This window comes from Emydura macquarii, unplaced genomic scaffold, assembly GCF_026122565.2.
Source record: "Emydura macquarii macquarii isolate MOO-44397 ecotype Brisbane River unplaced genomic scaffold, CSIRO-AGI_Emac_v2 contig_968, whole genome shotgun sequence".
NCBI lineage: Eukaryota > Metazoa > Chordata > Testudines > Chelidae > Emydura > Emydura macquarii.
The window spans coordinates 2,690,721-2,715,838 of record NW_027131105.1 but is presented as its reverse complement, the minus strand read 5'-3'; the positions used below and the strand labels follow the sequence as shown (position 1 = coordinate 2,715,838).

Genomic DNA, 25,118 nt, shown 5'->3' with positions numbered 1-25,118 from the left:
CAAGTCTGGCTCATGTATTGTCACCAGTAACTTTGGTCACAGTTACACATCTGTAACTTTGCCTTCAATAGGATTACAGAGGTGTATCTGGGAGGGGGTCATGGGGCCAGATTTTGCCCTGCATTTGGAAATTAGCTAATAGCTCTCATGAGTCAGAAAAGAAACCTGCTTTCACTCCGTTTTCTAACACTGGCTATATAGAGCTACAGGGACTGAAAAAAGAAGCAAAATTTTTCCTACCAAAGCCAGGAAGCGGATCGGCTGAGTAAGGAGGTGCCCTTTTTATATTGGTCTTAGCGGGTGAAAATTGCAAGCCCAGTGTTAGTAGGGGTAGCTGCTTTCTACTGGGGATTTACCCAGGGGTCAGGACAGATGGTGTTTGCACCACTGCTTCCTCCTGAGTATGCACTGAACCCATTAATATGTCTTAACAATGAATACATTAATAAATTAAAATCGTGTCCTGGTGCTGTAGACACCATGCAATAGGATCCCCCCAAAAACCCAACAGAGTTAATAAAATGTGTTCCTACATGAAATCCCATGAGTTTAATTGTAATCCTTGTTCTGCCTCCCCCCGTTTCCCTCCCTTAGGCTACGGCTACACTGACGGCGGCAAAGTCGCCGCCATCAGATCGATTTCTCTGGATTGACTGAGTGGTCAGTGAAGACCCACTCAGTCGATTAGAAATTGATGTACTAAGACCACCTTCACAAGTGGCGTAGCGCTGCGTCGACGGGAACGCGGTTCCCGTCGGCGCAGTGCAGTGAAGACAGTGCACAGAAGAGAAGCAGAGAAGTCGACAGGAGTTACGCACGTTTTTTGCATAGCTTGTGTAACTCCCATCGACTGTCGCCGAATCTTGGAGGTAAGTGTAGACAGGATCTTACTTTCTTATTAGCAGCTGTGGTATTGTTTCTAAACCTTGTTCATGCTTAATAGTACCTTTCTCAGCACATAGCACTATTGGAGACAATGACACTACTCAGAAAGTCAGGTGAGCAAGAGTATCAGAATCTGCCTTTTAGCCTATACATTCTCAGGGGCAAGAACCGTGTGTCTTGTTCTGTAAATGGCCTAGCACACTTGGTATGTTTAATAAATTAAGATGATCCTTATGGCTCCCTGGTCTCTCCTCTTAAGGCTTTTTGTGGTTGCTTTGAGCAGCTGAGGACTCAACCCAGGGAGAATAATTTGCATACTCCTTTTCATTTCACATCTTCCACAGTGGTCAGACCATTTCCACTATCAGATATTCTGCATCCTGAGACATGCCTTTCATAGTTCAGGGCAACTGCACATGTATTCTCCTCTCCAGTCTCCTGGCTCCTCAGCCAGCATTTCTTTTGGGCAGAGACCCACATCTCTCTCCCTCCTGACCAGGAGTTTTCAAGACTCCACTGTTCCTGCCTTACACGGGGATATTCCCAGCAAACTACTTGGCTTTCTCTCCAAAGGCGTAATTGCCCACAATTAAAAGTTATCACACAGCTCTTTCTAAGCAAGCACATTTATTCTTGAGATGAAAGATTTACAGAGAAAACGTATTAAAACAATAAAAGAACCTGTCTGCATGCTAAAAGCTTACTAGATGACACCCTTCAGTCCTATGGTGCCCTTGTAGGTCAAATCCTTTCAACTCTTCTGCAATGATTGGGGCCCCCCCATAGGACAGAAAGTTCTGACCATTCACTGGATCAGAAAGAAGGCTTCGAATCAGTTTAATCTCAGACTATTTATCCTTTCTTTGTCTGGCGGCCTCAGAAGAATCCAGTTTGAACTAGTTAGTATGTGTAAGCCTCTCCAGGAAGTGATGTCTCTCGGTGAGGCAGGGCAGGTGTTACAACCTGGCTGATTCCCCTTAATCACCCCTCAAGGTTTCAGTTCCTAGAGGAGCTATGGTAGTCCTTCTGCATGAAGAATAATATAATCACACATAAACCATTAATTTAAAACAGCAGACCCCAAAGCTACTGCGTGGAGTTGCAGTATATGTCACCTCTCCCCCCAGATACAATCGCAGCCCACAATAATACATAAACTAAGGTCTTCCAGGGATGTTGCAGGAAATTGCCATATCTGTCACAACGCCACCAGAAACTGTTTATCCCACGCTGTGTAATCAAGCATGGCACCTTCATTATTTGATCAGCCAGGCAGGCCCATCAGAATACAGTTTTGATGTTGGGTTCCACAGAAGGAAAATGCTATATTCTCAGCTGAATGGAAAAATGCATGTGGGGGAAGAGGTTTATACTTACTGTAAAACATGTGTAAGTGGTTCTTAAAAACATCTTAATGAGTCAGAATGCCGGCTAATTAGTTTATACATTTGCTTACTTTATTTATTAATATGCTAATACCTTGGAGAGTGTTTTTCCAAAAATTAACCTTGTGTACAAATAATTTCCAGGAAACTGATCAGAACTACTTAGTCATTTCCCTGTCTTTATCTCTAATACCAGTCTTGACCCTGGCAGACTAATCTGCCGCTGAATACTGTTGACAGAAAACGTCTGTGAAAGCCACATGCCTGTACCCTTTACATTAGTATTCTGAATCAAGTTTCCATCAATGAATGATGGCACAGCAAAGTAGTGGACAGCAAGTGGATTTTAATATATGCCGAAGCACAGATAAGACTTTTTCCATGAAGAAAAATCTGAACACTTGATTTTAGATTAGATCACAGTGCTCCGTGGCTTTATAGCAAAAATATAGTACACACACACATTAAATAGCACTAGTGTATGCTTGGTTTAAATAAAATTTCATTGTAAATGTAGATATTTTTAAGAGCTTTCTGTTTTTGCTTTATCAAGGGACAGAGTCGCTTCCCTGAATTTCCGTGTCCTGGATGGTCCCAATAAAGTTCCTGTTGTACAGATTGATGAGAGAGGCTTTCTGAAGTCAGGGTCCTTGATAGGATCATCAACAATTGAAGTAATTTCCCAAGAGCTGTTTGGAATCAACCAGACCATTGTAGTTGCCGTTAAGGTAGTATTTTTCTCTTTCTCTTCATGAGGGTCAGAACACCTGTAAGGCTAATGTAGTTTCGCCTGTTAAAAACATACGATCCCATTACACCAACTGGATAAAGTTAATTGCACCTTTAAATTCTGCAAAGCACAAAATGCAAGGTGTTGGAGTACCAGTTTGGTGGTAATAAAGCTTTAAAATGTGCATCTTCTCACATCAGAGAATTCTCAAGCATAACACAATTTACCAAAAAATGTGCCTGTGGGTTCCATGTACGCTTGTAAGCTAGAAAAATATTGTCTTAAAAAAATCTCTTCAGAAATGTTTTCTGTTAGAAGTGTTTGATACTCTGTTGCTACCGACATCTATCATAAGCAGTTCATTTCTCAAGGAACAGGAAGGGATAAAGCCAGCAAGAGTGATGAATACAGTGTCAGTACAAGGTGACTAAAAGTGGTGCTTGGATTTTCAACATGTCTGTGTTGTGCAGAAATCTCATTTTCTTCAGCTTCCAAGTACTGTAGCTCTTAACAGACTCTTTCTATAGGGAATCCAAAACAGGAGAGTGACTATCTTCAGACTCAGATTTAACTGCTTGGTTGCTGTCGGATGCACTTAGTAATCTGGGCAAGAACTATGTCCAGTGTCGACTCATGTTGCTTGTAATGCTAAAAGTTCTCTAAAGTGAAGGCACAAAAATTACAGTAGGAATCAGCAGCAAAGGGATTAAAGTGTCAGCCTGACTAACCCTCTTCCATATGATTACCATTATTAAATTGCATGGACTTCTGCTTGGGTATAATCATGCATCTTTCTGTTTCAGCACTTTGGGCACTGATGGCTCATATGTCTGTCATGTACTGTCTACACCGAAGTAATGTGGAAGAGTATATGCTTCTCCTGGGTACTTTCCACATCCCTCAGCAAGAGCCCTCCCCCAAATGAGAAGAGGTCACCTCCACCTCTGTACCTCCTCCTTCTCACCACCACCGCTTCCTTTAATTTTGTGTTATGTTCTCTCAGGCATAGGGAAAGATGGTATGCTGCAAAGGCAGGGTGCGGGAGAGGAGGCGATTCCTAGCAGAGCGGAGAGAAGAGTCCCCATTTGTATGTGTTTTCCAGTAGTCATGGAGTCTCTCTCTTCAGTGTCACAGCATCCCAACAGCTGACCTCCTCTTCCTCCCAGCAGCCAAACAGATTCCAGTTTATTTCTGGGCTTGTTGTTTAACCCTGACCTTCCAAGTGCGGAGTCTGAGGTCTGTCTGAGCCAGCCATCCTCCTGCCCCCTCCTGAATGAGATGCACAACATTTATCATTATTATTTCCTGTCTGTTTGATTGTCAATATCAGCCTGTTTCCCATGCTATATTCTGAGGAAGTCTGATTAGAGTAGGGGGCTGAGGACTGAGATTCCCGGGATCTGTTCTTAGAACTGTCCACTTGTCTTACAGCATGATTGTAGACAAAATGCTTAATTATGAAGTCCTTCAATTTACCAGTCTGTGAAATGGACAAGATCCTACTTGTTAGCAACCTCACTGGGGGTTGTTTGTGAAGTGCTGCGTGACCCTTGGGGCTCTTGGCATTTAATTAGAGTGGTGGCTTTTTAAACGTGGCAGTCATCATTAGCTGGGGCTGGATTTAAGCCCTTAGGCTCAGCTCTCGGTATGGGGTGGCAGTGGTACATAGCTGCACTTTTCTAGGAGGAGCACTGAGAAGGAATTTTGGTTCAGAGCCTCGTTTCCTCCTCCCTTCCTCCAGGGGGGAAGTAACTTTCTTCAGCCCTGTATAGGCCTTAGCTTGCTTTCCCCTCTCTAGCACTTAACTTAGACTCTGCTGGCTCCTGATCCAATGCTCGTTTCAGCCACGGAAAAAACTCCCATTGATTTCGTTGGAAGCTGGATCAGATACCCTGACCAGCATGCTTGGGTGGCAGAGCCACATTCTCTCCATTTATGGAGCCAGCAAACTGCAGGATTGAGAATTTAAGACTGTAATCTCTTTGGGGTTGGGGCTGTCTGTTATTTCATGTCTATACAGCTTCTGCCCTGACCTATCTACTATCTTAGGTACTTATCTGGCCCTGTTAACATCTGAATGCCTCATAATCTTTAATGTACTTATCTTCAAAGTCTCCCTGTGAGGTAGGAAACTCTGTTAGCCCCATTTTACAAATGGGGAATTGAGGCACATAGAAACCAAGTGACTTGTCCAAGGTCACACAGGAAGGCAGAGCAGGAAATAAACCCAAGTCTCCTGAGTCACACAATAAGCTAGACCCCTCACCACTGGGCCATCCTTCCTCTCCCGGGTCTCTGGGTCCTCTAGCTAGCAGTACAAATAATAAGCAGTGTGTTGGTATTTGGCAGTCTTTGCTCCGGAGAGGCTGTGTTACTGAAGCAGCAGGAGGCAATGAAAGTAAGAAGCAATATATTATGCCACGGCTTTGTGGGGAGGCAAGCTTAGCATTTGCTCACATGCTGTCTGGCTCTAGTCAACCCAAACATCAAAATATTAATGCCAAAAATACACACAAAGCTGAGATGTTGTTAAAAAATAAATAGCTGCTTTCATCAGTATTTGATTTAGCAGTTGTCTCTTGCAGACCCTGTTTTGAAACTTTTAAGCAAAACAGGCTTGAAAGTCTGTCATGGAAAATGGCATCTTTGTTACCTTGTTACACCAGTTAGTTGGGCAGATGGCCATATGCACTGATATTTTAGCTTATTACATCAGTTAGAGGAGTAGACAGCTGTACGTGCTGATATTTTAGCTACATTTTTCAGACTCACCAAAGATGCAGTTTCCTTGAGGCCAAAGCCGTCCTTTCCTTTTCAAGTTTTGACATGTACATTTAGAGAGAAAATGTAAAACTCTGTTATCTGAGCCTCTTAGTTCAGAAGAAGGGTCTTTCCTACAGGATAGGCTTGAGGGGGTCTTTTAAAATACTGTTCTTTATGCAGTTGAAGCTTTTTTTCTTTTTTTTTCCCTTTATCCTTCCATTATTTATTTTCCAAAAGTTATATCAGAGAAAACACATATTATCCCTTTATTTTTGATAGTTAACCTAGATAAGTCAAGCAGGTTTTTCTTTTATTAATTAATAATGGAAATACATTTCCACAATAAAACATTTGTGAATTCATCATCTTAAGAGAGATTCCTGTAGGTAAGTGTTGCTGCAAAAATAGTCTTTATTTTTGCTCAAACATTTATTTCTTTAAACAGCTTGAAGGTTGGAGCAGGGATTGCCAACTCATTCTGATTTTGTTGGGCAGGGAGCCATTGAAGCATCAGAATGCAGATTGCTGACCAATCGGGGCTTAGCAGATGCAAGGTGGGACATGACTGACTGATTGGGATGGGCAGCATGAGATTAGTCAAATCATAGGGAGAGTTGATTTCAGAGTGGCCTGGACCCTTCTATAACATCAGAACATCCTGGCTGAGATTCTGTGCTGTGCCTCTCAGAGATGCAAGCAACAAAGAACTCACAGTCCTGCAGAAGTTATGTGACTAAAGTGGCTGTAAGCCAATTTTGTGTCTTCCCAGTCCTCGGCAACTCTGCAGGACCAACATAATAGAGATAGCCCAGGGGAGTTGTCTGAATTGCAGCAGTCTGTCCCTGGCTGCACGTAGTCTCCACAGTGCTGCAACTGTTCCCCTCTATCGCAGGTCTTGAGAGGTGGTCATTGGATCCTGTCTTCAATTGTTCCTGCACTGGGTGGAATCTTCTCCCAGCCAGATTTAGGGCTTGTAGAGTCCTTTTATGCCGCTCCAGCCCTTTCGCCTGGTGTAGAGGGACGGGAGCAGATGTCAGAATCTCATCCCTTGTTCGTATGTACCTCATGCACCACTCACCCAAGGGCTGATATTTGGGAGTGTATAATCTTTGTATTTCCGCCCTTGCTGGGGAGAAGTCTGCAGGTTATTTAGTTGAGTGGTGTGTCTGTGGAATTTTCTGGTTTTGTTTTACAGAATAACCACATCATCTCTGTAATTTTGTGCTTCTGTTATATGTCTTTATTGCTTCTCAGTTCCTGGTACAAGCAGGGGATACTTTGCAAGGACTTCATGAAATATAATATGCCCCGTGTGAAATTAAAAGCTCCATCTCTCAGTGCTGTTGTAATGTCTAAACTGAGCAAGTGTGTGGTTCATAAAGAACTCTACATTTATCTGTGTCTGAAAATTATTTAAATGACTTTATTTAATAGGCACCCCACAGGCAAGGGAAAAAGCCACTTCACAGAATGTCATATTTTATTAATGTCATACAGGTGTCTCCTGTTTCCTATCTGAGAATCTCCATTAGTCCTGTTCTGCATGCCCAAAACAAAGAGGCTCTGTTGGCTCTCCCATTGGGTGTGACATTGACCTTCACAGTCCACTTCCATGATAACTCTGGCGACACCTTCCATTCGCACAACTCTGCGCTCAACCTTGCAACCAACAGGTAAGTGTCAATATCTGAGTGTTAATTATAGGGGCAGCAAAGAATTGTAAAGGACACTGTATTATACTAGTCATGGTAGCTGCCCCAGCAAAAGAAAGAAGATAAAAGCTATGTCAGCAAGAGTTTTGCTGTACTTCTGGTGGTAGGATTGGGATCACTGATTAACTCCTGAAAAGTGTACAGCCTTCAGAATGCCAGAAAGAAGAGCACCAGTTAGTCACCTATATTGACCTGACAAAATGAAGACATGCCTAGACAGAGGGCCACTTCCAATGATTCTGAACCTTTACATTGTACACATTGTTGGCCTATGTAACCAGTTGATCGTATTAGTTTTGGTTCCATTTTCCCTCCTGCCTTTTGTCACGCTCATTGCAGCTTGGTTTAAATTAGATGGTAGGGTATTTGGAGCAGGGACTGTGTCTTCAGATGTGTTCCTACAGATTTTAGCACAATGCGGATGTGATCCTGACTCGGGATTTTGGGCACCACCAGGATACAATAAAAAATCATATTTAGTCAGTGGTATATGCATCAAATTCCCCAGCAATCACTGCACAAAGTTAGTCTTCCACAGAATTCGTTGTATAAATACTTGGGTGAGAGTCATGAGGAAAAGAAGAATCTGGATTTTTCTATACTGTCCTCTCTTTTCCCCGCTCCTATAGATGTATCTCCATATAGGTATGGTCAGGAATGCGCAATGTTGGTGAATGCACATATCTCAGTAGCAATTTGAAGATACTGAACTAGTAGCATTAAGAAATTATGGCTGACCCGCTGCATTTAATTTTAGACCCATTCATAGAGTTTTCGTTTTATTACTTCTTTCCTCTGTGAAAAGGTGAAAGAAGAGGCTTGCCTCTCTTAAAGAGCATCTTAAAATGCTAGAAAATGCATGCATTAGGTCATTATGACCTCATGATTTTCTCTTCTGGACAGTAGTTAGGATTCAGATTTTCTTAAATAACCGCTAAATAAATCATTTGTATATTTTGCCCGTTTTGTTAATCTGAGTTAGTTAATAACCATCCCCAAAAAAGGAGTCAGGCAAAGTAAGTTTTGTTTAAAAATTGAATAGATACCTGTCATCTGGGGGGAGAGGAGGAAGGTAAAAGGAATAGCCAAATTTTCTGAGGACAAAAGCATTTTTTTCTTTTATCTACAGAGATGATTTTGTGCAGATTGGGAAAGGAACCACAAACAATACTTTTGTGATTCGAACTGTAAATGTAGGCTTGACCTTGCTTATGGTTTGGGATACAGAGCACAGTGGAATTGCAGATTATGTACCCCTTCCTGTGCAACATGCCATTTTCCCTGAGCTCAGAGATGTGGTAGTTGGTGATGTCATCTGTTTTAGTACTACATTGATAAATCAAGAAGGTAAGGAACACTAACTGTTTAAATGCATTTCAGCGTTGGCTCTGAATTACCATGGAAACTTTATAGTGCTGTGCTGTGCACTGTGACATTCAAGGAAATGTTATTTATGATGTTGATCAGAATCAAATGACACCCATTGTTATTGTTAACACCACAAATAAGTTTGATCAACTGTAATTTTTAATTGTACCTTTCAAAAATGTCACTTGTGTTGGAGCTCTTGAGCATCAAACTTCTGCAGTTTCCAATTCAGTTGTTCTTAAAATATGAACATTCTGGAAAAGGCGTGGTTAATTATTTTACCAGGGATAATAATACAAAGACACAGTTTTGACATCTTTTACTCAGTCCCCTACATAGTTCTTTTGCCTTATTGGGAGTTTTGCAAGAGTGTAACTTATGCTGGTGTAACTGAGAACAGAATATTGCTCTGAGGGAAGGAACTCAGAATCTAGCCCCCACATGTCAGATAGCATAGCTAATGATATGCTCATGTGCAAACACATACAGAGAGAGTAGTGGGGGTTGGTGTATATAATAGTGGGGACCTGTACATACACACTCCAGTTTGAAAACAAACATGGCTAGCATATTGCAACACCAGTTAAGCAGTTAATTTACAAATAGTCTTTTCTCATAGGCTTGTCAGGAGTCTGGAGCTCTTCACTGAGCAGTGTTCTCCAGGTTGACCCAAAGACTGGTGTAGCTGTGGCAAGGGATTCAGGAGTTGTCACTGTTTGTTATGAGATTCCTGGATTACTTAAAACATACAGGGAGGTAAGAGACTTGTAACTTCCACTAGTGCTGTTGAGGTTTGTTTGCTGTTTCTTAGGAATATATGTCTACATATAGTCATATTCTTTTTTTAGCAACAAAATTATAAACTTGTTGCTGTCACTTACTTAATTTTTTTTCTTGGAAATGTATAAATTTGTTCCTGTTTGTGTACTGTTCATCTTCAGCAGAAGATGAATTGATGGGGGAAATATTTGGCATACCTCCAAATGCATCATGGTTATAGTTTGTGTTAAAGAAGGCAATTTAACCTAATAATTTGTATTTTTAGCCTGTGCTATTCTTATATGGTACATTTCAATTCTTTGCTTGGCTAAGTTGGTTCCAGTTGCTAAACAACTTTTGATTAACACTGTGCTTTTCTGAATGAAGTTTCACCATTTGAATGAGATACCAACAAGAATTTTTTTAAGGTTGTACCATGTGTACTGTACATCAGTCAGCGATTACTACTGAATTTAAAAGAAATTGCATTTATTTGATCTTCAGTGAAATAGTTCTTGCTACACTGAATTCACTGTATCAGCAGACATACGAGCACCAGACATTATTTTTAATTAAATACAGCTTTTTTGTGCCTATTGAATAGACTGATTTATGTGGGATTAATAGAAATAGTAAAATGTTTTTCTTACTTGAGTTGCCTTAGAAAAATGCAGCATTTCTTTAAAAAAATAAAAATAAAAAAGTGCATCTTTTGTCTGGTGTGTGTGTATGTGTGTGTGTGCACATGTGTAAAATCAGTTTTTGACTTACTAAATCTTTCTGCTTCAATTTGTGTTCATTTAACAGTCTTCTGTAACAAAGCTCTTTGATGTCTTTTTTTTAGGTGTCAGTTAGTATTCCTCAGAGGACTATAGCGATGCATGTAAGTGGAGTGAAAACAAACTTACAAGGAGTTGCAAATTCAAAAGTCATAGTTGCAACTCAGGACAGAAGCAAAAATTTGAAAGGTACTACAGTGAATCTTCTCCTGCTTGCCTGATCATTACTTAATTGCACGAGCATGATACATTGTCTCTCCTCTAACATCCAGGAGGCAAGTGTAGCAAAAAAGAATCCTGCACTAGTGCTTCACCACCTCGCAAACTATTGTGAGAATCATCAGGGCCCTTTGCAAGTCAGTAGGGATTTACTGGTATTCTTCTCACCCTGCCAAAATCTCAGATGGAGTGAGAAGCCCATGGGCATGCTTCTGAATCAACACACAAAATCATGGAGAAATAGACAGCCAGTGAGAGCTTTCAGGTAGCTGGGCTAGAACAAGGAAGGAGGGGGAGAAAAAGGCCAACCTTTCCCTCCCAGGAGCCATGAAAGACGGTGAGGCAAGAGCCGAGACTTGCTTTCGTTCTCTGAGCCACGCCATGGGAGTGAAATATTCACAACACTATGAGGTGAATTAAGTCAGGAGGTTGCATCCTGTGAAGATACTGAATTGCAGTGAGGCGGCATCATCATATAGTGATATACTGTTGTGATTCCTGTGTTGCCACACACAGTCAGGATGTCACAATGTGATTCTTTTCTGGCCAAAGAGCTGTCCAGCTGTTAATATAGGAGTACTGCTGTCCTATGCTGTGAACTCTTTCAGACCTATACTAAAAAAAAAACCAAACCTGTGGCAATGTGTCTCAGAGCCCGGGTCTACAGACTTGGGCTCATGCTACTGCACTAAAAATAGCAGTGTATGTTCTTGCTTAGGTTCTGAAACCCACCCCACCTTGCTGGGTTTTAGAGTCTGAACAGGAATGTCTACACGGCTATTTTTAGCTCTGTGGCACTCTGAGACTAACAGCTTTGTGGGTTTTTCTGTGTGTAGACTTAACTCTTAATACTGTGAGCCACACAACACTGTCACAACCACGGGGTTCTGATATGTTACATTGGAAAAAGAAATGAGCATATTTTTGAACTAATATAAGCATCTCTAAATCACTCCTTAATGCAAATGACTGTTTTGTAATATATGTACAGGAATTATTCTGTGGGTTTTTTGAGAGTGGTGGGGGAGTTTGAGCCATTGTTTAAATATGGATTTTAAAATATTTGCAGTTAACTAACTCGAAATAGCTCTGAACTTTAATCAGCTTTTCAAAGAGAATTAACCTTTGGATTTCCAAAAATGGAAAAAAAATTGAGAAAGTTAATCAATAGAGCTAATTTTAAAAATTCATATATTGGTCGGGAAAATGGAAAGAATTACAACAATTTTAGCCAAAATAAATAAATAAATAAATAAATAAAAATAATAATCCCTACTTTTCTACCAGCTAGAGGACTCTTTTAAAATTTTGAATTTCTAAATTAAAGTAAATAAATGGGAGAGGTTTCAGAAATAAAACCAGTTAAATTGCTCCCAACAAATGAGGGGAAAAGGATGTACAAGGAAAGTGTACTTCAAGTTGACTGTCACATTTATTGCCATAGGCCTTTAAAATATAGTCTGCTTGGATTCAGTGCTCATAAGAAGCACCCAAAGTCAAGGTCCTGCAGGCTCACTCCCTCTTTCTGCAGAATAGGTACAGCACAGGCAGAATCAATTCACATTATCTCAGCCTTGTGTGGGAGGAACCACTTGCAGAGTGAGAGAACAGATTAGTCTCCAGGCCTATTCAGCTCTTGATATTTCTGCCGAGATTGTCAGTAAGAGCATCACTTTGTAACAACATTTTTTGTGATCTAGACACTTTTCTGCAAGCACATGCAGTGATGTTGTCACTTAACTCATACAGGCCATGTCAGATGCCTTTCAGTCAATGCTGACAGGTTGGATTTGAATGGGAAACCTAGAGAAGAACCGCTCTGTATCCTATTACCAGTTCACTGAGCCATTCAATTTCCAGTTTTGCCCTGATGAAAACAAAACAAATTTTAAAATCTCTCAAGTTTCTTCTACTTATATACTAAAGAATGTGGCGTCTGGTCAGATGCGGACAGAGAGGTCATATTTTGGGATACTTCGGACAGATTTTTAACTGAGTACCAATTGGTACAATTGTAGAAAGCCAATTTTCAGCTTTAATGTGTATATTCTCATTTGAAAATTTGGCCTTCTGTATTAAAAAAGAGAGAACAGAAATGCTTGTCTGACCAAAACCATCATTTTTCTTCAGATATATCTGTGAGCAAAGCAACAGTGTTTGTTTTCAGAAGTTCCAAGCTTGACATTTGTTTTTTAAATTGGGCTTTTGTTTTTCATGTAATGGACATGGACTAATATAGAATCTGTTAGCATTTTTGTATAGAGCTCTTTTGGAACTACTTTGGTTCATTATTTCTGTGAATTACGGATACTTTCATGATTTTTTTAAACCAAAGAGATCAATAAAAATGTCTGATTTTCTTACTGATGAAAAAAGGAGTCAACTACCAGCTTTGATTGGTTTGCTGTTAGAATGTAGTTGACTTTTTAAAGTAATATATTTAGCATTAAACATGCCTGTGCTCACCATTACTGTGATTGACGTTTGCACCAAAAATGTGACTCTTTTTTAGAACCACTTTACAGATGAAGTTAAACATCATATTATCTCTTCTGATTAATGAGCCATACTTGATTTAATCACAGAGCCTTTTTTTAATATTGAACAGTCTTAACATTAAGCACTTGTTGAAATGATATTTTTAGCATATTTTTGGATGCACTATTGACCTGTTCAAATCCAATAATAAATTACATAATTTGTCTTCGTGACAACTACTGAAAAACACATTAGTGGGGCTTCCAGAGTCTGCCTACCTTACAAGGTACAATCTATAGAAAAAAAGTGTAAGTGAACTGAAATCTGTGGTTCAGTATGACTCACTGACTGATAAAAAATTTCTTTTTTTACTTCTCTAAACTACCATTATAAAAATTTAAGTTATACATACATTGCTTATTATAAGACCTTTTTATAGTATATCTGAGGTTATGAGGGTGGCAGAATGACCTGAAAATTCCTTTCAGAGATGATGTTGAGCCATCCTTTTGTGTTAGCAAAGTTTACTTTTTATCTTACAAGCCTTATTTTTTTTCCCCTTTGTTCCCCTTAGGAGAATGTTCACCTGTTCAGATTGAAGCCATTGCAGAGCTACAGCCAGAGTCCAGTATCGCCTGCCATCTTCATTTTAATAACGATGCATTTGATTTTCCAGCACATGATATTTTTACAGCAGAACCTGAATTTGATGCAGTTTCAGGTAAGATGGGTAAAGGAGCTCAGATGACAAATATAGAGCAACAGGCTACTACAGTTTGTTTTAGAATTCCTCTTGCATCCGGAATTCCTGTTGAAGCCAGTGGGAGTCTTGAATGCATAAGGAATTAAGGATTGGTTCCCAAGCATAATTTAAGAGTTTTTAACATTAGTTTGTTACTGATGTGTAGTTACTTGACATTTTTATCATTTCTGTTACAATTTGCTCTATACAATGGTCAAGATCTTAATATTTCCAAACGAGTCCTAAACCAGTCATTAATTTCCACATCTGTCCTCTTATCTATATAGTGCTGTTTTGATAAATTGTACATGATCCAATCATGTAGAATTTAATTAAAAATAATGATGCACCTGATAGAATTTTGGGCTGCATCATTATTCCAGACTTCAATCCTAAAAAGCCAAAATAGGTCACTTTTGAAAAGGTGAGGGTGTAAATTAAGGTCCTGATTCCGCAAACACATACGAATAACTGCGCACATATGAGTCTTTCCATTGCACCTTGAAATGGATGGGAAGTGAGTGCCATCTGTGGAACAGACGAATAATGTGCTCATGCTGATCCATTTCACAAAGCTAGCAAGATGCCATGTTTTGCTCTAGCTGAATTATATAAAGGTAGCCCCAGCTATCTTGAATTGTAATGGTCCGATCTGGATGTGCAAAAGGCACAGATGACAGTGTCAGGGCCTGCTTCTCTGAGGCAAGGTTTCAATTTCTTAGTAATTTCAGATGACAGCCCCCCTCCGCCCCCCCCAAAAAAAATTGGTAGTAGTAGTAGTACAAGCCACCACCACCTAAGAATTCGTGAGCACTGAGGTGCCAAGAAATACCCCAACGTTGGGAACCTCTTCAGCAGTGGAAGGGCCTTAATCCATCAACAGTTATAATTCACATCAATTCCTCTAGCTGCTTCCCCTGCCAGGCACCAATGCCTTTGTCTTCTATCTAGATTCAGTCTCAGATTCAGAGTTTAAGCTCAGAAGGGACCATTGAATCATCTAGTGTGACCTTGTAGGGTGCGCAAGAGTATTGTAACGCGAAAACAGCTTAGCTTGGCAGGACCAGGCCCTGAAATCCAGAGTAGGCTTTATGAGCAATGCTAAGGCCTCCTGAGGGCTAGATTTGGCCTTGTCCTTTGGAAAATGCCTAGAAGATAAAAGGAACTATCTCCGGGGCCTAAAAATATCCTCAGGATGAAAATAGCATAGAATTTTCTTAGATTAATAAAAATTTTTTGCTTAGACCAGCTGTGTGGATGCTTAGACCAGCTGTAAAGATAACTTTAACTATAAAAAACTAACTGCAGCTTTTGGAAGAAAAGTCCCGAATGCCCCTAGCTAATAGCCAACAGATTAACAGAAACCAAGTGTTAAGGCCCAATCCTTAAGTAGATTGAGATATACGTAATCAGTAGCCGGCAAACTTATTGCTAGGGTTAGGGAGAAGAGGGGTATAGAGGGACCTCCAGGTGCCGCCCTGCTTGAGGCTCTCCGTGGATCCGTCGAGGTACTAGCGGATGCCCCGGGCAGATCGGCTCCCTGGTTGCAACTCGCTTAAAGGGCGAAGAATGGGCCTCCTTGCCCTCGTGCTGGTAAGCGCCTTCTTTCCTGCTTGAGTAGATTGGGGCGTACTCGTAATACCCCTCAATCTGTAGCCTTAGCGCTCATGGACCCTCAGGTACTGATTGCTAAGTGTTGTTGCTGCTCAGATAACACTAACTATTGTGGCTAAATAGATCCTTGTTTGGGTATTCCTTTGTCCGGTTGTTCCTTCCCGCCACAGAGATCCCAAAATATGAACCATCCGCCTCTGCGGAGCACAGACCTGTACAGCATATGCCATTAAATTCCACCCAGATACCCCTGTATTGAGCCCCATAACTTGTGTTGGGCTAAAGCTGATCTTCTCAGTCCATTCACTGTCCTCTCTTCTGCAGATATTGCAGTATCATCAACCCCAGGAATTCAAAAATCACGAGAATGGCTTTAAAATTGTACGGTTTTTTATCCTAATGCATTTTAAGTTCTTTTTCTTTTATATTTTATTTAGTTTGTGAACATTTTAGGGATTCATGTTTTCAACCATGAGAGCTAGAATCTTTTTATTTTAATGAAAGCTAAGATTCTCCTATAAACCCATGACATCAGGAGCTGGGGCTTTAAAAACCATCAAGACATTGTGAGACTTGTAATGAAATCGTGAGAATTGGCAACACTGGGAAAGCACAGGGAAACTGTAGATGAATTACAATATGATTTTTAAAAACACAGATTATGTGGAGAGAGCATTCTTATAATAGTCTGTTAGACTTGTCAGTTCCTGTCCACTTTGTATAATGGAGGTTGCCTTTGTTGTCCAGTGCTGCAGAGAGTACACCTTCGGAGGTAAAATGTGTGCAGTTTCTTTATACAGAGAAGAAATGGGCATCTATTTATCCTTGCTTCAGATCTGTGCACAAACACATGGTCAGCCAAACCTTCCAAGGTGTGAGTGTGTGGTTACTCCCTCCCCCTCAAATTTTGTGAGAAAAACATCTGTCTTCTGATACAGAAAATGAATGGGGGAGAAAATTACAAGGGAACTGATGTGTAGGAGAAAATCAGTTTGTACTGATAATATCCACTCTACTCACTTTGTGATTCCTTTTTTTTTTTAAATTTATTTTATTAATCCTTAGTAATACAATAGGATGACTATTAAGGGGTTGGAGGGAATCACTGAATATCTAAGCAGTAATGGCACAGTGTGCAACAAGGCAATAAACAGTTTGGGTTTATAAGGAGCATGCCAGACAAAGTTGATAGTGATGTTATTGGTTGTTGATGATGATGGCTGTTGGCTAGAATTACAACATTGGATGAAGAGATCAGAGTGTATATTGTTATATTTGGGTTGAAGTAAAGCATTTGATTCTGTGTCCCGAGAAATCATACACTCAAAATTTGGCTCAAACCAGCTGGGCAATTTCACATAGATTGAAAACTGGCTGATTGTTCTTCATCATGCTGGGATGAAGAGAGTCTTCCAGTTCAGTACCACTGGGAATTATTGCTAGGCCCTCATCCTAGGGTCTCATTTGTCCACTGCACCTTATGCCTTTTTCCACTCTTGGAATGCCCTCTCCTTTGTGATTTGTCAGGGCACCACCTTCTCCTTGTTCAATTCTCCTCTAAAGTCTCACTTCTTCCACAAGAAATGTTCTTCACTGCAAAGAGAAAAATCATAAAGAAACATGAGTAATTAACAAGGTTTGAACTTTTTTCATCTTTATAGGATATTATACCTGTTCTGTCACAATGCACAGACTTACTGACAAGCAGCTGAAGCATCTGAGCATGAGCAAAACTGCTCTCAGAGTTACAGCTTCAATCCAGGGCAGCCATTTCTCTGGAGAGCAGATCAGCGCTGAAGTGCCATTCAATCCAGGATTTTATGCTGATCAGACTGAAATTCTCTTAAGTAACCATTACACAAGCTCTGACGTGAAAATATTTGGAGCCACTGAAATTCTTGACAAAGTGGAGGTGAGTATAATTATCATGACATATTTAAGGCTGTATTGAGCTGTTGGGTGCAGCTCTGAGCAAGGGGCCAGTGTGTAAACTTCACTTCCCTGGGACTACTCCCAGGAGGCAATGTGACTCTCATCCCTCTGATTCATAATACCTCCCTGCTTCCCCTTGCTCCAGGGGAGGAGTCATTTATGGCTGGCCTATGCCAATAGTAAATTACAACACACACTCATGCTCCTACTGGCTCAGCTGTGCTGGCCAGCTTGTTATGGGGATTGGTGCCAAAGGTCTGCCTGCCTGGTCTGAGTTTGCCCACTTACATCTATCTGGCCAGGCCCAGGACCCAGGTAGCCCATGCACGTGTGCAAAAGAGGGACTCTTACTCTCCCATGTGTAGAAGTGCTGTGCAAGTCACAAAGTAGCCAATTGTAAATATAGATGGCACAACAGCACAAGGCCAGGGCGTGTGTACCATAATAGCCCCAGGAGGTGTGGCATGGTATGAATTGATGAGGTGGCTCAAGAGAAATCAAGCAGCAGGAATTGGCAGGATTTTTCAGCAGGGGTAAAATCTTTCTCGGCATAAATTGTAACAAATGGCCCTGAGCAAAACACAAGAGCTAGATTTCCCAACATGGGGTTCACTCAGCCCCCCAGCAGTTGTGCTGTCATGGAGCCTTCCCACAGCCATTCTCTCTTCCCAACAGACCTGCTCATAAATCTTCCCCTAGGCACCTATGCAAGGGGAGAGGAAAACATAGCTGGAATTTAACCCCCTGTGTACTAGGGGGCAGTTAGTTCCCCTACTCCGTCACAGCCAGCTATAACCCATGCCCATAGTTACATGTTTGTGGATTGTTAGATCCATTCTTAGTAGCTATTGTGAGAGGCCCAAACAGACTTGCCTTTTGGATAAACTAGCAAACATGACACTTTATTTTTAACATCTGTCAAGGGATTATGTGCTGCACTTTTTGTGGGCTGACTCAGTTCTTTGCCATCTCTAGCTGCGATGATGCTGTGGTTTTATGTACTTATACATGCATGACCTTTAAAATTCAAAAATCTCTTCTGACAGTACCTGCTGTGGTGTGAACTGCAGATGTTTATAATCTCTACAGAGGGGAAAGATGATGCACCAGTTTTTTGTAATTGTTCACATACAGTTGTGTATATTTTCTCCAGCTGAGAATTTGATATACTTTTGGATATCTAATATGTGATCGTTTGTTTTTCCTTTCACCCCATGGACTAAATGCAGAAACTGATCTTGAAATTTGAGATCTGATGTTAAAATAATAACCTGTGTTCATCAACTTTGCTATGTTTTTAAAGCATTTTAGTATTTGACTCACTGTGTAGACATTACCTGACAGTAGAAGAATTAATTTATAGAAGGAAAAATATTGTAGCTGACGTTAACATTCTTGTATCTTAGAGATTCCACCAATTTGAGAATCCCATTTCTATGTGGAAATATACTGTTACATATATTGTATTGTACAAGTTTTGTTACAATGAATCCCAGAGACTATGTAACAGGTAGGGATCAGGGAGTGAAAATAGTTTTCTCTGTTTTCACATTGTTTCCGAACAGTACAGTTGGTCAACTGTTTAGTTGATGGTCATTCACCTGTCATGCCCTGGCAGGATGCTGTTGATTTCACATGCTACTGTGTGAGGAGTTCACATGCATGCTCTTGTCCAGGCTTGCAAGAGGGGGTTTACCAAAACTGACAGCAGCAATACTGAAACTAAATAGGCAAAAGGTAGTTGGGCAAGTAGAGAGGGGGAGTGAATGGATGTTTGATGGTATAGCTCTATGGTTACAATGTACGCTCCTCTAGGAAGCAAATAAGTTATATTCCTTCCAATAGAGTGGTAATTCTTATGCATCTTTTGGCATAGAACCAAGAAAAGAGGGCATGCAAAGTGCTTGTTTGAACGATATGTTTGTTTTGCAGGTGAAATGTGGGTCACCGGTGGTGAAGGCCTTTGAGAAGGAGAAATCATATGGACTGCCTAGTTATGTAACCTACACTGTTAGTGTATCTGATCCAAGAGTTCCAAGCCAGGGATCCTTATCAACCGTTCTTACAATATCTAGCCCAGTGACTGACCAGTCTATCACTATTCCCGTGACAGTGATTTATGTAACTGACAGAAGTGAGCCAGTGAGACGTAAGTTTATCTCTCCATTTCATGTGTCCGAATAAATCTCCCAGGTCCATTAGCATTGAAGATGGTGGTGTAGAATTTAGTGTGGCTTAGTTTTGACCCTGCATAATTGTCAGCTAAAAAGTTATTGCTGATACATAAGATAAACACTAATATCCTGACAGCGAGGTTTGCATGCAAATGCTCCTCGTGGCTAACGCTGAACATATTTCCCTTTCTGGGTCAGTCCAATTACTGTCTTTGGGATGTGCTCTCTAATGGCAGCTTGCCTACCCCAGCTGGCATAAGTTCCATGATAATATAGTATCCAATAGTATTTCTTGGTTAATTTTTACATACTCTTAAACATGGCTTGGCATTGTCAAAAGTGATTAGTGGGTTGAGGACGTGGGAACAATGTATGCGACATTTCAATCTATTTTGTGCTATCATTGACAAACACTTTTTGAACATTTATATTGGAAATTGCCATAGTAATCTAAGTCAATCAGGCTATTTAAACTTATAAAATGTATCATGCACAAATAAATATTCAAAATGAAATAGAAAAAACTAGGAAAAGAGCCCAGTTATAGTTAGAGGGGATTAGAAATATACAATGCTATTTATAACATCATATGGTATCTTTCTTTTTTTTCAATCGGTTCCACAGATGGAGCCAGCTTATTCCAACACTTCCTTGATTCCTATCAAGTAATGTTCTTCACACTTTTTGCACTGCTGGCAGGGACAGCTGTTATGATCATAGGTAAGGGAGTAAAAAGCTGCAATAATATTTCCCTAACTTTTAAACATTTTAGCCGTGATTTAAATGAATAATTTCCACACTGAAATGTTTTTGGTAATGTCTTTCAGCCTACCATGCAATTTTCTCCTCAAAAGAGCAGAACACTTACCCAGCATTTACCCCAAGGACAACACCTCAGCACAGCTATAACAGTAAGCAGCTGTTACCCACTTATACATTAAATGAATTGGTTACTCTAGATATTGCATCAGAATTAATACAAGGAGGTTTCACTAAAAAGAATCCTGTACCCTGAAATAAATTACAAGGCGGGCACTTAAGCACCATGCAACTTTTTGCTGTCCTGTTTCTGATTTCACACACACCTGTTCTAGACTGGTGTGATTCCTTATACCTCAGTGGAAATACCTGTGTTTACATTTTTGTAATGGAGACTAGAATCAGGAGCAATAAATGGTAATTTGGAAGAAATATTTGGAATAAAATAATAATGGGAAAACTAAGATCCAGATCCTGCTCCTATAGAAGCCAAAGATAAAACCTCCATAGTTCAGTATGTACCTTATATGGATGTTACTTTGCCTTTTATGTAATGTGCACATCAGAAATCATAATGTTACGTTGGGTACATACTTAGGTTTGATTAGAAACATAAGGAAAAATCAGACTTTTTTTGACCCTCAATAGTTGCACTCCTAATTGAGAGAGAAACTTTTAATACCTTGTCTTAGTCATGATCTTTGGGAAATTCCAGGGTTTTTGTGGAGTTTCCCGTGCTGTTATGGACATTGCAGTCTCCTCTGTGGCACAACAGACACACTTATTTATTTGTTTGTTTGTTTATTTTTAAAGCAGCCTTAGTGGAATGAAGGTTAGCCAAAAGAATGCCTGGAGTGAAAGGGCGTGTTAATGCTTCAGGCTCGATTGGTGAAAAGCCCATTACTTATCATGGAAGATTCAGGCAAAGTCATGACTCCCAGAAGCTTTACCATCATCAGCGCCACTTTGTCAGAAAAGAAAAGAAAATGTGGAGAGTAGTAACGTGTTCCCTTCTTTAAAAAGAAAAAAAATGAACAGAGAGACTATTTAACTTTAAATTGGAAATCAAGCCCAGCGTAACTGGGAAATACTCAAAATTCTTATATTGTTATAATTAGTGAAATGTGCTTACGTTTTCATTCTGCCTTCTTGGCATTACATTATCCTTTATTAAAGTCTGGGCAAGGGCCTGCAAGGAATCAAAATTAATTACCCAGGATTTCAGTTGTCTTAGTGATCGTCTCTACAGTACTGTCTACAATGTTCAAGAGATTCATTTATTAAATGAAGCTTATGAGGCCTCCAATTTACTGAAGAGGTAAACTTACATCCTCTGCATAGTCCTACATAGAACAGAAAAGGAAACTTCTTTGTCTTCAGTTAAAGTGCAGGTCCTGATGTTAGTTCCCCGGTGAGTCATTGGTGGAGGTGAAAAGAGAACACACAAGCCCCTCATTCCTACTAAGCAGGGTTAGTTTTGCAAATCCTAGCAACTACTCATCCTCCTCTTCTTTTAATTTTTGCAATACTGTTCAAATTCTTTTTCTTCCTGGCTATGAATTTTTGTGTGAATTTGAGTTTCCATGTACCTGCCCATGACAAATGTTCAGTTTCCTGAACTGACATGAAAAATCAAAACATCAGGTGGTCTGAAACCACATAAAAATAATTTATTGAAAAAAATCACATCAACTTTCACAAAGAAACAGATCAATCAATTTGACACACTCCTACAAACAACGAGTCACTGAATACCTATTATAGTGTAGGAGACTGAGCAAGCAACGCACATAAGTACATGAATAATCCAATTTACGTCAGTTGTGATTACTTGCTTATAGTTAAGCACAGGCTTAAATATTTTGCTGGACTGGGGGCCATGCTTCATCTTAATGCCTTTTGGTTATTGAGAGTGAGGTAAAACAACCCGGATAATTACTTGTTGTCATCATATATTTCACTTAAATAAATAATGTGAGGGCCTCAGGAATTTTATCTTTGCATTAATTCATGTTGCTTGTGAGAAGAAATAGAGAACTCATTGTATGAAAATGTACCTGAAAATATAAAAGGACAGCTTTATTTTTAGTGAATCCTGAGACTCCCTTCCCAGTTGTTCATCTAATCTAAGAACGGCTGTTGGTTTTTACTCCCCTCCCTCCACACCTCTTTCTTGAATATGATTATTTTCTCTCTTTCTCCACAACTGTAGGTTTTTCTGTTTCATCTGCAACTTCTCTCAGTCCTACATCCTCAGATAGAAAGAACAGTCCTCCCTCCAAGCTATGGAGTACTGGTTATGCTTCGCATTAAAGAAAGACTACAAGACTCATCTGCACAAGGGCATATACTTGGGTTAAAAGAAAAGTCAATGTCTTTACTAGTAGCAAAATCATTTCATTCTGAAAAATTATCAGGTAGGCTTAAAAACTTTCAAATGCTGTGTAATGCAAGTCATCTTAAAAATGCTCTTTCAATCCTATAAAACCTATTCCTACATCTTTTATTTTATGCCCGGTTGACAAAGATGACTGGACAATTAGCTATCTTAGTGCTAAGCTAGCTTTCCTACACGCTTCACGCAATTAGAAGGTACGCTTAGAAGAAAGTGGTTAAGTATTATGCTTTTTTATTTGCTTCCTGTGGAAATTAACTTTCTTTTTAACATGGTTGTCGAAGAAGGGAAATAGTAAAACAGGTAAAATGTGAGCCAAAAATGTGAAGGATTCTGTGTTTCAAAGGACTAAAGTTTTCTGTGGGATCCAGTATTATCATCATGAGACTCAGGAATGTACTGCACTGATAAGTGTTCTTATATTTTAGCCTTACAATGTGATTTATCTTGATAATTTGCCAGTTTAAAAATGAGAAATACTGTAATAACTGTGAATAGATTAGTCTGTTTTCTTTATTCTTTACACAAAATTGTAGACACGGCTCCACATAGGTCCAATTGCGGTATATTTATAGTTACTATACTCTCCTGTGCTAATGACCGAGAATGCTAAAAAGCCATGTGCCTTTCTAGAGTAACCATAATTTATGAATGAAGATTTCTAGAGTGGTTACATAGGAGTATGCAAATCTTTTTAACTGAAGGCAGTTCTTTTTTTTTTTTTTTTTTTTTGGCTTTGGCTTTCTATTTGTTAAAACAAACATGAAGAATACTGTGTTTTTATTGATTGATTTAGAAATGTAAGTACCTCAGTAGAAATTGATCTTCTAGGCATCACCACTGCCCAGTTACTGCATTGTGAACTAAGTGGCATGTTTTATGATAAAAAATGAAGCATGAATTTCAGTTAGTTTCATCTCTTTGTCTCTGGTACAACATATCGGTACACATAGTCATATGAGCACCCTAAAAATGTTGATTTTTACTGCTAGGTATTAACGGTATGTACAGGCAGAGCCTACTGCTGGCATAATTAATATCTTACCTAATAGTAAAGAGAGTGTTTAGTATATAATAGCTACGTGTAACAAAATAAGTATGCAGCATATTGCATAGGTAGTACATTATTGCATTTTTGTTTGGGTTTTTAAAGTTTTGATTGGCTAGAACAGGCCCATATGACACAAACTGCATTATTGACAGATAAATCAGAAGGTACTTTACCAAACCAGGAGGTAGATCACTGCACATGCTCAGACATGTGGAGCTTTTCAGAAATCAAGACTGCCAACAAAGTACGTACCAGTGAGATTTTTTATATATTTATTTTAAAACATGAGAAAAGTGTTTTTCAAGCTGTAGCTTTAAAATATTGATCCTAGGAGGGAAAGTTACCTCAGTTTTGGTATATTAAATCCTCTCTCTGATGATTAAAATTGCAATCTTGGTCATTTTCTTTCATCCTGCAAGCAATATTTTGCAGCTATAACTCTCAGCATCAAGTTTTCTTTACATATATAAAATACTGTCAGAGTGCCAACTGTGAATTTCCTTAGTTGTGAATTGTCAAAAAACAACAACAAAAAGTTCAGTGAAGATAGTCACAAGTGATTTGTTACAAAGAACACAATATCATTGTATTATACAATGTGAGCCAATAAAATATTCAGCTCTTCTTGTGTGAAACATACCAAATGTGCAAGATTATACAGGAAAATATTTGAAAGACCTGAATGTACACATAGACATGTTCTGTGGCATATAGTTAGTTTTATATGGTATTACTGGAAAATGCCACATTGTTTGATAATATTCCTTTGTGGTGTTTTGTATAATTTATTTACTAGTGCTGGAGAAATACAAATGTGCCTTATATGCTGATGTTGCTTAAAATTGACAATTTGGATGTAAATATGAGTGTTTATACTTTTTTTATTTAATAAAGCTTTATAAGATTCCTTAACATAGTGTTGCTGGCTATTTTTATGTTTTGACTGTGTAAGGGGTCAAAGCCATCCTTCCCTGTCCATCTGGGAGGGAGGCCATGCCCCCTCACTGTGTGACCTGAAGAGACAGGCTTGAAAATGGGGGAATTAGCCGCCGCCTCAGTGCCCGGGCCCTCAGGCAGGGCGGGGCCAATAAGCCGCCTCAGTGCCTGGGCCCTCAGGCAGGGCGGGGCCAATAAGCCGCCTCAGTGCCCAGCAGGCAAACAGACTGTAGCCCCAGGCCCTTCGGGTACAGCATGGCAGGCACCAGTCTATGGCTCAGGTAAGGGATTAGTGCCTCCCCAGGGGGGATGGCAGAGGGGGTTAGGGGGGACGCAGGCTCGTCCAACTCCATCGCATCCCAACCCAGGGACCTAACAGCAGCAGAAGGTTCCGGCACTGGGTCAGCAGGGTCCCATCCGAAACACGCTGACTGAGC

The 25,118-nt window shown here is 39.9% G+C and overlaps 1 protein-coding gene across 1 annotated transcript in view; it reads left to right on the top strand.

Annotated features, from left to right (window-relative positions):
- NUP210 (nucleoporin 210) overlaps nucleotides 1-24,657 on the top strand; it is a 97,241-nt gene extending 72,584 nt beyond the window's left edge. Inside the window, exons 30-40 of the mRNA XM_067543803.1 lie at nucleotides 2,824-2,998; nucleotides 7,261-7,436; nucleotides 8,605-8,822; nucleotides 9,463-9,599; nucleotides 10,447-10,570; nucleotides 13,653-13,799; nucleotides 17,096-17,346; nucleotides 19,299-19,515; nucleotides 20,165-20,260; nucleotides 20,368-20,451; nucleotides 22,512-24,657. Of these exons, the coding sequence (XP_067399904.1) occupies nucleotides 2,824-2,998; nucleotides 7,261-7,436; nucleotides 8,605-8,822; nucleotides 9,463-9,599; nucleotides 10,447-10,570; nucleotides 13,653-13,799; nucleotides 17,096-17,346; nucleotides 19,299-19,515; nucleotides 20,165-20,260; nucleotides 20,368-20,451; nucleotides 22,512-22,612 (1,726 nt within the window). The 3' untranslated portion in view covers nucleotides 22,613-24,657. The remainder of the gene's footprint in view (nucleotides 1-2,823; nucleotides 2,999-7,260; nucleotides 7,437-8,604; nucleotides 8,823-9,462; nucleotides 9,600-10,446; nucleotides 10,571-13,652; nucleotides 13,800-17,095; nucleotides 17,347-19,298; nucleotides 19,516-20,164; nucleotides 20,261-20,367; nucleotides 20,452-22,511) is intronic.
- The last annotated feature ends 461 nt before the right edge of the window (nucleotides 24,658-25,118 follow it).